The sequence below is a fragment of the Pteropus vampyrus genome, unplaced genomic scaffold (genome assembly GCF_000151845.1).
Source record: "Pteropus vampyrus isolate Shadow unplaced genomic scaffold, Pvam_2.0 Scaffold208, whole genome shotgun sequence".
Classification (NCBI taxonomy): domain Eukaryota; kingdom Metazoa; phylum Chordata; class Mammalia; order Chiroptera; family Pteropodidae; genus Pteropus; species Pteropus vampyrus.
In genome coordinates, this window is record NW_011888989.1 from 231239 (window position 1) to 247826 (window position 16588).

At 38.4% G+C, this 16588-nt stretch overlaps 1 protein-coding gene across 1 annotated transcript in view; it reads left to right on the forward strand.

The window, feature by feature from the left end:
• Positions 1-16588, forward strand: part of HECW1 (HECT, C2 and WW domain containing E3 ubiquitin protein ligase 1) — a 483256-nt gene that overhangs the window by 173827 nt on the left and 292841 nt on the right. Inside the window, exon 3 of the mRNA XM_011372467.2 lies at positions 11152-11259. Within this exon, the coding sequence (XP_011370769.2) occupies positions 11152-11259 (108 nt within the window). The remainder of the gene's footprint in view (positions 1-11151; positions 11260-16588) is intronic.

The following is a 16588-nucleotide window of genomic DNA, read 5'->3' on the forward strand; positions in this document are numbered from 1 at the left end:
TGAAGTAGTTATTAATGGTTGTATACATTAAGTATCATGGGGTTTTGCCATAGAGGGCTCTACTTTTAGCCCAGACTATAAATAGAAATAGCTACTTATTATATGTCTGACATTGTTCTAAGAACACTACCTGTATTAGATCACATAACCCTCATTACAAACTTTTGAGGCTGGTACTAATAGTATCTCCATTTTATAGTGAGGAAGCTAAGACAAGGGCGGGGGGAGGGTGATAAATAAGCTGCCTAAAATCACATAGCTGGTAATAGTAGATACAACCCTCCTGCCTCAAGGAGGCTGTGATACTCGTCTAATCACACAGACATTGCTCCCACAAAGAGGCTTTTTCCATGACAAAAAATGCCCAAAAGGAACCTCAAGGTAACTCCATTCTGGATGCAAATTTGGTTTCTCTGTTTAGATGCACCTATGCAAGATTGGGAAGGCAGAAATGAGTGGGCCATAGGGATCCTCCTGCTGTTTAGCCGGTGGCTGCTGCAAACATGGCTTTGAGATATCAAGCTTTTCTACTGCATTCCCTAGCTCTACTCATTTGCTTCATGGATATCAGCAGACAGGGGTGGTGGCAGTGACCTACTCAGTTTGCTGTGGCTGGTCACTACCATTGCGTATGGAGAGGCAGTTGCTGCAGCCTCTGCAATAGCCTCCTGGTCTCTAGATCATAGTGACTATATGGGGTTCTTGTACTGAGCAGGTCCCACATGGCCTCTGTAAGTGAGGCAGAGACAGTGCCTTGGATAGCCAATGTTACTGTGGGGCTATTCTCAGAGGCCTAGCCTTGACTCCATTTCTCCAATACCTAATTCCCTGCATTCAGTTTATTTCTGTCTAAACTATCTAGAATGATTCTGTTTTTTTTGTTGTTGTTGTTTTTTGTTGTTGTTGTTGTTGTTTTTTTACATCTGACCCTGACAATACACTGGGATTCCTAAACAAAGATTAGTAACTTTTCTGAAAATTGGCAATAAATGCCTTTGGGGAAGGAGTTGACCTCTCAGCATAGATGGTGTAGGCAAGAATGTAGACTATTCTATTTTCTTGTGAAATGCTGCATCCAGCAAGTGGTAAATCCTGCCATGTCCAGCTCAGCCCTGGAAAATAATCCTGAGTCGGATTGGTGGGAGATTGAGAAAAGAAGACAGAAAGTTGGGATCAGGAGGACCACCATCCACTGATGGTGGAGCAACAGGCACAGTTTTATTTTTGCAAGCTGCTTTTATACAAGAGTTTACAATTGCTAACTAAACTAAGATTATCCCCTCCCAACCTACACACCCTGCTATAATCATTTGCATTTCTATCACCATCTCATTGTTCTCTGATCAGTTCGTACTTCTCCATTCTTAGGAGGGCTCCTAGAGGTGAGGCAACCTTTGGTTGACCTCACAGATTGCAAGGACTTTGGCAGCTTGCAACCCGCTGTCCACAGTGAAATATTTATTATGATGTGTTGTTATTTGTGTAAGAGAATGGAATATTTATCAGGACAAATTGTTAATCTCTTAAAATCCGTAGTGTTTAAAAGAGTACAAAGAAATGTATCTTCTTCTCTTTAAAATGTCTGTTATTTTGCCATTCTCATAAGTTTTTTTCTAATTCTTCCTACCCGTTCACCCCTATCCTTTTCTCATTTGTGGTTCCTTGATATTTAATCCATTCTTATACTTCTTATAGTCTAATGAAACTGCCTGTTTTCTTGAACAAATCCCCAAATCTGTTAGAAACTTCCTGAGAACATAGGCCATGTCTTGTTCACCAGTGTATCCCCAGGGTTTAATACAATGTCTAAATACACATGACAATTGAAGTGAATATTCTGGTGACTAAAGTACATAAATTCAGGTAAAGACCACACATTGAAGAATTGGCATAACGAGGCAAATTTCTCTCTAGGTGTCAGACTCATTATATCTGTACTGAAGACCCAGGGAACTATGAAAATATTATGCCTTTTTTTTTTTGTAGAAATGAAATAATTACTGTAAGTCACATTATGCAATTGTCTTAGTAACCCACAGGGCTGTGAGCACACACTGTGAATATAAAGACAGTCAAATTTTGCAAGCAAGTAATTTTCCAAGGGATGCAAACAGTTCCTGCTATTAATGAGGCAGGGATAGTGCTTTGCTCAAACATCTTTGCCAAAACAGAGACAGCTGAAATGTGCAATCGACATAGCTGGTCACAAGCTCATGATCAATTATCTCATTTATTCCTCCCCTGTGGGGTCTGAGTTATTACTGTCTCCTACTTTGTGGTAAATGGCACAAAAGACCTTGGAGCTGGGTCCTTTGGTTACAAGACCTGCCCTCTTGACATTTCATCATCCACTGTTTTCCCAAGCCAGCCAGATATAGGATATGAACTTCAGGGTATTGTAGTTGCAAAAAGGGTAAGTATGACCTAGCCCCTCTCTGCAAAGCTGGGACTTTGGGCCTTCCCTCAGGAGCCCCTGAGTTCTGGTTGTTCTTCTAGCCACTGCAGTGGATTTGTACTCTCAAAACATGGTTTTTCCACTGCTTCAGATTCATCTGGCACATTGGTTACTTTTGGGTGAGTGGAAACTGTAAGTGCCCCATAAAAGATGAAGGTAAAATTCACATTCCTTTCTTAGTCTGCGCTGAAAGCACAGGTTCTAAATCCTAGGCAGGAACAGTCAGCTCCTGCCTAGTCTTCACAGATCTGATCTCACTAAGAATGCTCCTTTGTCTCTGGGCACTCACTTTAAGAAGGACATTGATGAATTATAATGTAGTGAGCAGAGAAAGGGAAGGAGAGGAAATATGCACTATCACCCACCAGCTCCTCTCCATGCAGCAGGCTTCCCCACCTTGGGCTTGGATACCATGTTGGGGTCTTATTCTGCCCTCCACATTCCCACCCTCCATCTCCTCCCTTGTGGCTTCTCATCACTCAGCATTCCATGACCCGCCTCTTAGCCTCCCTTCTTCTCAGGGTACCCTATTCTTTTCCTTCCTATCCCTTATTACAAGTCGTAACAATACATATATTTCTTAGTGTTTAAAGTCTGTTACCTCAATTGTAACCTTTAGTTGCAAAAGGATTTTATTTTATTTATTTTATTTTATTTTTTAAAATTAAGTTTATTGGGGTAACATTGGTTAATACAATTATATAATTTTCAGGTGTACATTATAATTTAACATCTGTATATTGTATTGTGTGTTTACCACTCAAAGTCTAGTTTCCTTCAGCTACCATATATTTTATCCCCTTTACCCACTTCACCCTCCACATACCCCCCTATACTTTACTCCCTTTACCCCATCTATCTCCTCCCGGCTCCCCCACTTCCTACCCTCTGGTAACATGGACTAGTCTATAGTCCATGTCCATGAGTCTCTGTTTGTTTGTCCTGTTCCTTTGTTGCTTTTAGGTTTATATCCCACATATAAGTGATATCATGTGATTTTCAACTTTTTCTGTCTGGCTTATTTCGCTTAGCATGATTATCTCGAGGTCCATCCATGTTGTCACAAAAGGCAATATTTCATCTCTTCTTATGACTAATATTCCATTGTATATATGTATCACAGCTTCTTTAGCCAATCATCTATTGTAGGACACTTTGGCTTCTTCCATGTCCTGGCCACTATGAGTAATGCTGCTAGGAACATTGGTGTGCAAATATCTTTTTGGGTGTGATTTTTTAAGTCTTTGGGTTAAATATCCAGTAGAAGGATTGATGGATCATATGGTAGATAAATTCTTAGTTTTTTGAGGAATCTCCATACTGTTTTCCATAGTGGCAGTGCCAATTTGCAATCCCACTAGCAGCGTATGAGGGTTCCTTTTTCTCCGTATCCTCTCCAGCATTTGTTATTATTTGCCCTGTTGATTATAGCCATTCTAACAGGTGTGAGATGGTATCTCATTGTAGTTTTAATTTGCATTTCTCTAATGTTAACGATGTTGAGTATCTTTTCATATGTTTGTTGTCCATTTGTATGTCCTCTAGGGAGAAGTGTCTGTTCAGATCCTCTGCCCATTTTTTAATTGGATCATTTGTTTTTTGTTGTTATTGAGTTGTATGAGTTCTTTGTATATTTTGGATATTAGGCTCTTATCAAAGGCGTTGCTTGCAAATATATTTTCCCATTGAGATGGTTGTCTCTTTACTTTGTTGATGATTTCTTTTGCTGAGCAGAAGCTTTTTATTTTGATGTATTCCCATTCATTTATTTTTGCTTTTACTTCCCTTGCTTTGAGGTCAAATTCATAAAATCCTCTTTAAGTTCAAGGTCCTTGAGTTTTGTTCCTATGTTTTCTTCTATGCATTTTATTGTTTCAAGTCTTATATTTAGGTCCTTAATCCATTTTGAGTTAAATTTGAGTTAAATTTGCTATGTGGTGATAGACAACAGTCTAATTTCATTCTTTTGCAGGTAACTTTCCAATTTTCCCAGCACCATTTATTGAATAGGCTTTCCTTTCTCCACTGTATGTTTTTCGCTTAATTGTCAAAAATTATTTGCCCATATAAATATGGGTTTACTTCTGGACTCTCGATTCTGTTCCACTGGTCCATGTGTCTGTTTTGCTGCCAACACCATGCCATTTTGATTACTGTCGCTATACAAATTATACTATAGTATAATTTGAAGTTGGGCAGAGTGATGCTTCCAGCGTCATTCTTTTTTCTCAGGATGGCTTGGGCAGTTCAGGATCTTTTGTGCTTCCATACAAATCTGATGATTTTTTGTTCCATTTCTTTAAAAATTACCGATGGGATTTTGATAAAAATTGCATTAAATCTATATAATGCTTTAGGTAATATGGTAATTTTAACTGTGTTGATTCCTCCAATCCAAGAGTACGAAATATCTTTCCATTTCTTTGTATCTTCTTCAATTTCTTTTCATAGATTTTATATTCAGGTCCTTAATCCATCTTGTAGTTTTTATTATATAGGTCCTTCACATGTTTCATTAAATTAATTCCTAGGTATTTTATTCTTTTTGTTGCAATTGCAAAAAGAATGATTTTTTCCACTTCTTTTTCTGATGCTTCATTATTAGAGTATAGGAACGCTATGGATTTTTGAATGTTGATTTGTATCCAGAGATATTACTGTATTTGCTTATTGTTTCTAGTAGTGTTCTTGTGGAGTCTTTAGGGTTTTCTACAAAGAGAATTATGTCATCTGCAAATAGTGACAGTCTTACTTCTTCGTTTCTTATTTGGATGCTTTTCATATCTTTCTCTTGTCTGATTGCACTCGCTAGGACCTCCAAAGTTATATTGAATAACAGTGGTGACAGTGGATAGCCTTGCCTTGTTCCTGATCTTAGAGGGAAGGTTTTAGTTTTTCACCATTAAGTATAATGTTCGCTGAGGATTTGTCAAATATGGCCTTTATTATGTTAAGATACTTTCCTTCTATACCAATTTTGTGAAGTGTTTTGATCATAAATGGATGCTGTATCTTGTTGAAGGCTTGTTCTGCATCTATTAATGTGATCATATGATTCTTATTTTTTAATTTGTTTATGCGGTGTATCATATTAATTGATTTGTGTATGTTGAACCATTCCTGTGCCCCTGGGATGAAACTCACTTGTTCGTGGTGTATAATCTTCTTAATATGTTGCTGTATTCAGTTCGTTAGTATCTTATTTAGGATTTTTTGCATCTGTGTTCATGAGAGATATTGGTATGTAGTTTTCTTTTCTGTGTGTTATCTTTACTAGGTATTGGTATCAGAATAATATTGGCCTCATAAAATGAATTGGGAAGTATCGCCTCCTCTTCAATTTTTTGGAAGTGTTTGAGGAGAACAGGTATTAAATCTTTTCGAATGTTTGGTAGAATTCACTGGTAAAGCCATCTGGTCCTGATCTTTTACTTTTTGGTAGGTTTTTGATAAATGTTTCAATTTCCATACTGCTGATTGGTCTATTTAGATTTTTTCTGTTCTCGTTTCAGTCCAGGAAGATTGTATTTTTCCAAGTACTGGTTCATTTCTTCTAGGTTATTAAATTTGATGTTATATACTTTTTCATAGTGTTCATGTATGATCCTTTGTATTTCTGCGATATCAGTCATAATTTTCCCTCTTTCATTCTTAACTTTGTTTATTTGTATCCTTTCTCTTTTCTTTAGTGAGTTTAGCCAGGGGTTTGCCAATTTTATTGAACTTCTCAAAGAACCAGCTCTTTGTCTCATTTATTTTTTCTATTGTTTTTTTTGTTTTCAATTTTGTTTATTCTCTAATTTTGATTATTTCTTCCCTTCTGCTGACTTTAGGCCTCATTTATTCTTCCTTTTCTAGTTTTTTAAGATGAAGCACTAGGTTTTTTATTTGGGCTTTTTCTTTTTTTTTTGGAGGTAGACCTGTAATGATATGAACTTTCCTGTTATGATAGCTTTTGCCATGTCCTAAAAGTTTTGATCATTATCATTCGTTTCTCTTGATCTCTTTTTATTTCTTCTCTTACCTAGTTATTCTTCAGTAGCATATTGTTTAATCTCCATGTATTTGTGGTTCTTTCTGCTTTCTTTTTGCATATGATCTCTAGTTTCAAATCAGTATGATCAGAGAATATGGTTGGTATGATTTCAACCCTCTCACATTTGTTGAGGCTATCTCTGTGTCCCAGTATGTGGTCAATTTTTGAGAATGTTCCATGTGCATTAGAGAAGAATGTATAAGCAGCTGTTTTGGGATAGAAGGCTCTGTAAATGTCAATTATGTACAGTTGGTCTAATGTGTCATTTATGGATGATATTTTCTTATTGATTTTCCGTTTGGTTGATCTGTCCATCCGACAGTGGGGTATTAGGTCCCCTACTACTATAGTGTTTTGGTCTGTTTCTCCCTATAGTTATGTTAGTAATTGCTTTACATATTTCGGGGCTCCCTGTTTCGGAGCATAGATATTAATAAGTATTATGTCTTTTTGGTGCATGATTCCCTTTATCATTATGAAATGTTCCTCAGTATCTTTCTTTACCTTTTTTATTTTGAAGTCTATTTCGTCCGATATTAGTACTGCTACTCCTGCTTTTCTCTTAATGCCAATAGCTTGAAATGCCATTTTCCATTCTTTCATTTTGAGTCTATATTTGTCTTTAGAGCTGAGATGTGTCTCCTGGAGGCAGCATATGGTTGGGTTTTGTTTTTTGATCCATTCTGTAACTCTGTAACTGTGCCTTTTTATTGGTGAGTTCATTCCATTTACATTTAGGATGATTATTGAAATATGAGGTCTTCTTATAGCCATTTTATCTTTTGCTTTCTGGTAGCTCAGTGTTTTCATTGCTTTCTTGTCCTTGTCATTCTGGTTTTTTTTTTTTTTTTTTTTTGCCTCTGGTTCTTTTTGTTTTATGTTATATACTTCCACTCTGAATCTTTGGTGTGTGGTTACCATTATGAATATGAAAAGGATAGTTATATATGTACAGTTGTGTATTTTCTGTTGTGCGTGTCTTATCTCCATTCCCCTTTGTGAATTTGGATCTTTGCATCTTTTCCTTTTAGTCATTGTTGTCTCTATTTGTCTTTATGTATGCTGAACATTCATTACTATCTTGTTATAACAATTCACTTCTTATTATTTAAGGTTTAATGCCCTGTTCTTAGTAAGGGTTCTAATCCTCTGCTTCTATTTGCCTGATAGTCACTCTACTCCTAATTATGTATTTTTGTTGTTGTTGTTGTTATTTTGTTTTAGCTGAGTTGACTCCTTTCAGTATGTCCTGTAGTGTAGGCCTCGTAGTGGAGAATTTCCTCAGTTTTGTATGTCTGGACAAGTCTTTATTTCTCCTTCATATCTAAAGGAGAGCTTAACTGGATACATTATTCTAGGCTGGTAGTTCCTTTCACGTAAAGTTTAAATATTTGATTCCATTTCTTTCTGGCTTGTAAGTTTTGTGCTTTGAAGTCTGAGGATAATCTAATGGGTTTACCTTTATATGTTACCATTTTCTTCTCCTTGGCTGCCTTGAGAATTCTATCTTTGTCATTGATTTTTGATAACTTTAATGCAATGTGTCTTGGTGAAGGCCTTTTTGGGTTGAGATAATTGGTTGTTCTGTTGACTTCTTGAATTCCAAGCTCCAGTTCATTCCTTAGATTTGGGAAATTCTTGTCCATTATTTGTCTGAAAACACTTTTAGTCTCTGCTCCTTTTCGCCTTCGATAATGCCTATTATTCTTATGTTTCCTTTCCTGATGATATCAGCTAGTTCTTGTATTTCTCTTTCATTGTTTTTCATTCTTTCATTTCTTTCTTCTTTCTTCTGATGCATTTCTAGATGTCTGTCTTCAATATCTCTGATCCTTTCCTCCATTTGGTAGACTCTATTTCTTATACTTGCTATTTTATTTTTCAACTCTTGCAGTGTGTTCTTCATCTGCAGAAGTTCTATTTGGTTCTTTTTGAGGGTTTCATTCTCCTTGCTCTGCTCATCTAGTTGTTTTTTCAATTCCTGAAATTGTCAGTATGATTTGTTTTCCGTCTCACTGAGTTTTTTCAGAAGTACCATCTTATATTCTGTCATTTAAGTTGCATATTTCTGTGTCTGTAAGCTTATTTTCTGCAGATTTTTCTCTTTCTTTTTGAGATGCCTTGTCACCTTGGTTGTTCATGGTGTTTAATGGACTATTTCTCCTCCTGGGCATTAATGGAAGTATGTTATGCTGTTTTCCAGTAAGGAGGTTTATTTTATAAAGGTCTGTCTGTAGTCTGTTACAAAGAAGGCACTTTTCCTTTCATTTCCAGTAGGTGGCGTCTAAGCCTCTTGGATCCTTGCTTTATATAATGCCTTAAAGTACTTCTGGCACTTTTATGTGCAGATCCCATGCTCAGATGTACTGGTGTGCAGTTTGGGTGTTTTTTTGTTGAGTTTTAGATGTTCAGCTTATTGTTATTCAAGGGGAGAAATCTGGGGATGTCTCTCACTCTGCTATGTTTTCCATTGAAATGCCGCTCATAGCACTGGTCGCCCACTGGGAATTGAAATGTAGCTTACATGGCTGGCCTCCTTTGCTGCGATTGGAAAGGCTACTCACAACAATGGCCACCCATCTGTGAACACTTGGTCCTGAATCACCTGGAGCTGAGCTTGGCAGCAAGCCAATAACAGTGCCCTGGCAGTCTGCAGATTGAGTGGGGCGGGGTCTCAGAGAGTCATTCAGATCAATACAGCCTCAGTCTTTCTGCAAATTTGGCAACTGTTGTGAATTCCCGCATAAGACCCAGGTCACAGCAAGACCAGCTGCTGTCTGAGACTGACCCACAGACTCTCGGTATCTGCTCAAGTTCATGATGGCAGAAGAGCTCTGCCTACTCCTACAGACGAAGTGTGCCTCACAGAACTGGTCACCTCCTGGGAATGGAAATGTAGCTTACAGGCCTAGCCACTCATGCTGTGATTGGAAAGGCTACTCACAACTATGGCCGCCTTGCTGTGAACACTTGGTTCTGATTCACTTGAGCTGAGTTAGGCAGCAAGCCAATAATACCTGCCCCAGGCAGTCTGCAGGTTGGGTGGGGCGGGGTCTCAGAGCAACAGTGGCTATCAGATCAAAACAGCCTCTGTTTTGCTGGAAATTTGGTAACTATTGTAAGTTTCCGCAGATGACCCAGATCACAGCAAGACCAACATGCTGTCTGGGACTGGCCCACAGGTCCCCATGCCCAAGTTCATGTTGGCAGCAGCGATCTGCCTGAACTTATCTCTGAAATGGGGCTCACAGCGATGGCCGCTGTTGCTGGGATAGAAACACTGCTCACAACAATGGCTGTCCTGCTGTGAATACTTCACTCTGAATCACTCAGCTCAGGGCTTGGCAGCCAACCATAAACAACTGCCCCACCCCCCGACAGTCTCAGACTAGCATCTCCTAAGGGCTCTGTGGGAGGGGTCTGCACAATCAAGCTGGCGTGGTCTGTAGGAGGGCCTGACTAAGGCACAATGGTGGCTGCCTTTCCAGCCCTCTTTCTGACTCTAGGTAATGGAGACTTTTTCGGAATGAATCCTGTGCAAGCCTCAGACCCACCGCCGATATCCCGGGTGAGTGTCCGCAGATCAGAAAACCTTTGCGTGGGTCCTTTAAAAGAATGTCTAGGAGCTCAGTCGCCTTCCATCTCACCCAGACGGCTGGAATCCCCTCTAGTTTCTACAGTCAGAGTTATTGGAATTTACTTTTCCCTGGGCTGGGACCCTCGGCTGAGGAGCCCCCAGATAAGACCAGGACCCCTCTCTCCTTCAGGAGAGCCTCTGCAGCCTTGCTATCCCTCCCAGTAATCCTCCACCACCCACAGGTGCAGGTCCAGCCCGATTTGGGACTTTGCCCCTCCTACCAGCTTCGGTGTGGCCCCTTTATATTATCAGACGTAGGAGTTATGATCAGCTGGACTTCAGGTGATTCTCTTCCTTGATTATTTTATAACTTGGTTGAAATTTCAATGTGGTTCTGGGAGGAGACGAACTCTGCTTTTACCTAGTCTGCCATCTTCCCAGATCCTCAGAAAGGATTTTATTAGTTTTACCCAACATCGTGGCTCCTGTATCTTTCTCATCCTGGCAGATCATTGAATCTTGATAAGTATCTGCTGAATGAACAAATGAATGAATGAGTACTTGAAGTATAGATGAATAAATTTATGAATGAGTCCCATGTGTTGGATGATGATGGGTTTCAGGCTGGAGAAGAGATAATATAGACTGGGACCCATGAGACCTGGACCCCAAATGGAAAGTGTGGTTGGATGTTGTCTTTATACCTCATTTTCAAACCCAAATATGGACCAGTTACTAAAAGCTTTAAGAGGAAGATTTTCACATTGAGATTTCACACATGTATTCAAAGTGAAATAAACTGCCATAAAAGCAATTGTATCTTTATTTCTGTAAGCATTAAAGAACCAGCTGGTTAAGCACTTGCCAAGAGTGTTGCTAAGTGGGAAAGAAATTCCTGCATTTAAAAGGGGTTGGTCCAGAGAGTACCTGGTTACTTCTAGCTCTCTGAATCTCTGACTCCAGATACTTTTCCCTTTGTTGAGCTGGAGATAACATTAATATCCTTTGCTCTTTCTTTCCGTTAAATATACTATTGGCTGATATGTTTTTCTATTCTACTTTTTTTCTTTCCTGGAAATATAGATGAGGTCTTATCGGAAAACTTTCTGGACTATAAGAACCGTGGAATTAATGGTTCTCATCGGGGCCAGATCATCTGGAAGATTGATGCCAGCTCTTACTTTATGGAACGTGAGTACTTTTCCCACTGTTGCTCAGAACAAAGCAGAATTCAGAACAAAGTTGAATTCTGCTTTGTTCTTCATACTGTTGTATTTTCTCCACTTAAAAATGTGCCATGTAAAAGAGAGATGTAGACTTGATGAGATGCTTAAAAATAGTGAGTAGTGTACAGCAGTTTCACTACTGTTTCAGCCATCCAAAACAGACCAGAAAGATCCTACTTTAATTGCAAGAGAAAGTTTTGTTCATGTTCATTCATCAGCTTCTGGACTCAGGACATTTTGGCTCACATTCCTTAACTTTCACTCAATGGCTCCTCCAGGCACTCTCAAACTTTGTGATAGTTGCCCCTTTTGTTTCCTGTTGTCTGGTTTTGGCTTTGCTTGACTCAGTCCTTCATGGCTCCTTGCTCATGGCCCCATGTTGGGGATATTCTTCACTTTGCCCTGATCTGTGCTCTGGTTACAATTCCTCTTTGATTCTTGATCTACTAACATTCCTGGATGTATGAACATATATTTTATTGAAATATTTTCTAAAACTTCTGCTGTCTTTGAGAATAAATCATTTTGACAGTTATAGGAAGATGTTTTTCATAGGTGCTCATACTGGTGCATTTTCCATTGCATGAGAGACTATCTCTATGGGCCTCATGTTTACCAGCTCAAGGAATGCACAGATTACCTTTAGTCTATAACTCCTTCCCCCTCACTAGGTAATGCGAATGCTAAATGCACAAATCCCTTCATGCATTTTCTGATTTATAGCTGGTATTCTTTCAATATAACACTTTTAAAATAAATCGAATAGTTTATTGTGTTAACTTCTTGATTCTCAGAGGAAGTGATACATGGCCAGGAACCTAAGTTGTCTACTATCATTTGACTTGTGGTTTAAGAACAACTACAACCTCTAGCATGCTTCGATTCCATTTATATTTACTCTTATTTTCATTTATTCATTCAATAAACATTTTTAAGACCTATTATGTTCCAAAGACTAGAGCTTTTTGAAGATAAAAGGCCTAGTGCTTGCCTTTTATAAGCTTATGGTGTCTCTGCTCCTAGAAATGCCCCTTTTTTGCATTGGCACATGCAGAAGGAGTAGACAGTCAGAAAATTTGATACTGTTAGAGGGGACACAATTTTATGGGATGTTGTTGCTGGCCCTTGACTTTGAGATAAGCATAACAAAATTTCCAACAAAAGATTTCCTTTTCCTTAATACTTTTCTCCCTGAGTCTAGATTTTCTCCCCTCTAATCCATCCTGCAGTGATACCAGACAAAATGCCTTAAGCCCAATTCTGCTACTATCTGCCCCAAAACCTTGTGGCTCTGCTTTCTTACTACATCAGTTAAAACCTCTCTGCCTAGGTGTCAAGCCTCAAGAAAACTCACCTTTATCCTTCAACACTACTCTTCTATTCTCCCTACCATGCCCTCTTTTGCTCAAGTCATGCCAGTATCTTCCCTTATCTCACAAATAGCATCATTGATCATAAAAAACATGAGTGGGCTTGATTTGGGTATAAAAATAGGCCTCAGCTAGTGGTATCTAATAGGACTCCCCAAATGCCAGTAAGAACCAAAAAAAAAGTTAGAACTTCATTAGCAATGAATATTAGGCATAATAATTGATTGTATGTCCCAATCACATTGAAATTTTTGTGGGAGAGTTCTTCCTTCCTCCATACCTGTTTTCTTCTTTTGGGTTCTAACTAATTGAGAAACACAATTTAGCATCAGAATACAGTATCAGCTCCAAAGGTACATACATGAACACAACTTGCAAGTTTTATCTTTTTAGAGTCATGAAATAGGTATTAAGGACAATATAAAATCTCATGATGATTTCTTCATTCTGCATGTGCCAATGTGTAAATTGTGTATAAACTAATTTAGCAATAGTGCCATTCTGATCAAGGCAATTTTTTTTAAGATTCCCGTGACATATAGAGCATTTCCTGTATATTCATCTCAAATAAAAAATTCTTTAATATAATTGTCTTCATCAGCAGTATGAAGACAAACCTTAAGTATCATTAGAGGTATCATTATCATATAAAATCACCTATGTAAAATATATAAAATATTGTCATAATTGAGTGAGTGTATTCAAACCTGGTTAAGTAGCAATGTCCTATAGTAAATGGTTTGCCAAATCATATTCAAAACAACTAAAAGTTCAGCACCTTAGAAAAATGACATTTTAAAAAATGTTCTGGTTCAGACTTGAGAAAATCCCACTCCAGAATATACCTATTGGATTAGCAATATCTCAGTGCTTTGGAAAAATGGATAAAAGTGAAATTGAAAAGGTGGATGTTTACATTTGCAAATATATCAAATGAAAGATTAATATACTAAGAATGTATTATTCTGTTCAAATATAATTTTTCAAAAAATAAAAATTTATCAACAAAAAGCTTGAGTTTGTAAATAATTAGAATATTAACTTAGGACATATATATAAATCAAACTAAAGTGCTAAAATAAATTATAGCTTTAGTAGTTGGAATGTATTAAACAGTATAGAACATATTATATAAATTTATATTTTTTAATGTGAAATAACTTGCATTTCAAAAATGTACGATTAAAAAAGTACCAAATTAGAAAATAGGAAATGATTGAATGTACAAAATGTTACAATATGGCTACTCTTCGTTAACATGTCAAAACATCAAAGGTCCTCTTGCTATAATAAAAATACAGAATCCAGGCCATTAAGCAGAAGTTTACCGAAGCTTTGTTGATGAATCAGAAATAAGATTCTTGCAGTCTTTAAGTAGTGATAAACATGTTAATCTAATTGGTAAATTGGCTTCCAGAGTAGGTTAACACTGACCCTTCCTCTTTTCACGACCGCATCAGAGTTACAGCTAAACTAGAAAAACAAACAAACAAACAAATCCAACATTAAAAATCACCTGAAGTCTAGCTGAACAAAGTCCTATAACTAAGGATATACAGAAGAAGCCAAGTTGAGACTGGAAGAAGGGGCAGATGCAGAACAAGCTGGTGGTTAAAAACCTTGAAGAATATCTCAGCTGCAGAGGTTTCTCCTGAGGAACAAGAGTTCCCAGCCCCATACCAGGCTCCCCAGCCTAAGATTCCACGGCTGGGAAGAGAATTCTTTATAACTTCTGGCTGTGAAAACCAGTGGAGATTGTGACTAATTGAAACACAGGGCTGCTAAAATGCCAGGAGTTCCTCTTAAAGGGCCTACACATGGACTTATTTGTTGACAGACTCACTTGCTCTGAGATTCGGCACTGGAGCAACAGCTAGAAAGTCACTAGGGACATATAGGGAAGAAGTGAATTGTCTGGCTTCAGGATGAGGACTAGAGAGGCAGCTTTCTCCAGACAGAATGCTGGCAGAAGCCATTTTTTCTTTTGTTGAGCTCTCCCCATACCCAGTGTTCAGACACAAGCGCAAGACCTGTTTAAGTCTCCATCAACCTCGTTAACATTGTTTGCCCTGCCCTAGTGATTCTCTGAGACCCCTCCCCGACTCCTGGGCCCACCCAAGCCACTTCCAGAGCCTTTTCCATACAAATGGCGTATCTTAGTTCATGCTGCAAACTTTCCTAAAATCTCTCAAAGGCTCACAAACCTCAAATATGCAGAATCTGTCCTTAGCATGCTCCGTATCTCTTGCTAAGCAGCACCAAGCCCGGCACTGGTGGGAGCTGGCCTTGGTTCACAGTTTATTCTCCCCCAGGCACCTCCAATCCCAGCACAAGTGACAACCCTCTACAGATCATCTTGTAGCTCATGCCAAGTGGTCCCTCATGGGACACAGGCAGTGACTGACCTTGGCCAGGACCAGAGCCCCTCCCAAGAGACCCCAGAACCAACACACTAAGTGGCAGCTTCAGATCACACCAGAGCATCACCCAATCACTTCCTTAAATGACACATCCAAGGGAGTCCCTGCTCTATATGGTCAGCTCCTCTAATGTGTCAGGGCCAATCCTCACAACCAATCAGCCTGAGAGTCAGTCCCTCCTATTGATGTGCAAACAGCAACCAAGGCTCTACAACAACAGAAGGGCACACAAAACCCCCACAAGTGACATATCTGGAGCGTCTGACTCAGATTATCAGGGAGACTGTACCACTGGGCCCCACAGAACACCTACTGTATAAGACCACTCTCCTAAGACCATGAGACATAGCAGCTCTACCTAATACCCAAGGGGGTGGGGAGGGGGGCGGCAGCCAAAATGATGAGACAAGGAAAAATGTCCCAAAAGAAAAACAGAACAAAGATCCAGAAAAAGAGCTAAACAAAATGGAGACAAGAAATCTACCAAATGCAGAGTTCAAAACACTGGTTATCAGGATGCTCAATGATCTCAGGAAGATCATTAACAAAGAGATAGGAAACATAAAAGATGACCCCAAAGAGGCCCACACCAAGACACATTATAATTAAAATGCCAAAGTTTAAAGACAAAGAGAATTTTAAAAGCTGAAAGAAAAAAGTAGTTAGTTAATTAAAAGAGAGATCCAATAAGACTGTCAGCTGATTTCTCAACAGAAACTTTGCAGATCAGAATGAATTCGCATGAAATATTCAAACTGATGAAAAAAAGAACCTAGATGAAATATTCAAACTGTTGAAAAAAAAGAACCCAGCAAGGCTATCATTTAGAATCAAAGGACAGAAAAAGAGCTTCTCAGACAAGAAAAAGCTAAAGGAGTTTATCACCAGCAAATTAACAATATAAGAAATGTTAAAGGGACTTCTCGAGGAAGAAGAATAAGAAGAAGGAGTGAGGATGAGGGGGAGGAGAGGAGGAGAGGAAGAATAAAATATAGATAATAAAATATTAATAACCACATATCTATCAATAATTACTTTAAATATAAATTTATTAAATGCTCCAATCAAAAGACATATGGTGGCTGAATGAATAAGAAAACAATAGCCTTACATATGCTTTATAAAAGACCCACTTAGATTGAAAGACACACACAGACTGAAAGTAAAGGGATGGAGAAAGATATTTCATAAAAATAGAATGAAAAAAAATCTGGTATAGCACTACTTATATCAGACAAATAAAACTTTAACAGAGGCTATAACGAGAAGTGTCACGGAAGGACCCAGTAATCTCACTTGGTGTTTATCCAAAGAAACTCAAAACATGACTCCGAAGGGACATTAGCATACACATGTTCGTTGCAGCTTTATTTACAATAGCCAAGGTATGGAGACAACCTGGGTGTCCATCAATACAAGAATGGATAAAGAAGAGGTGGTATACATATACGATGGAACATTACTCAGCCATTTATCCAAAGAAACTCAAAACATGACTCCGAAG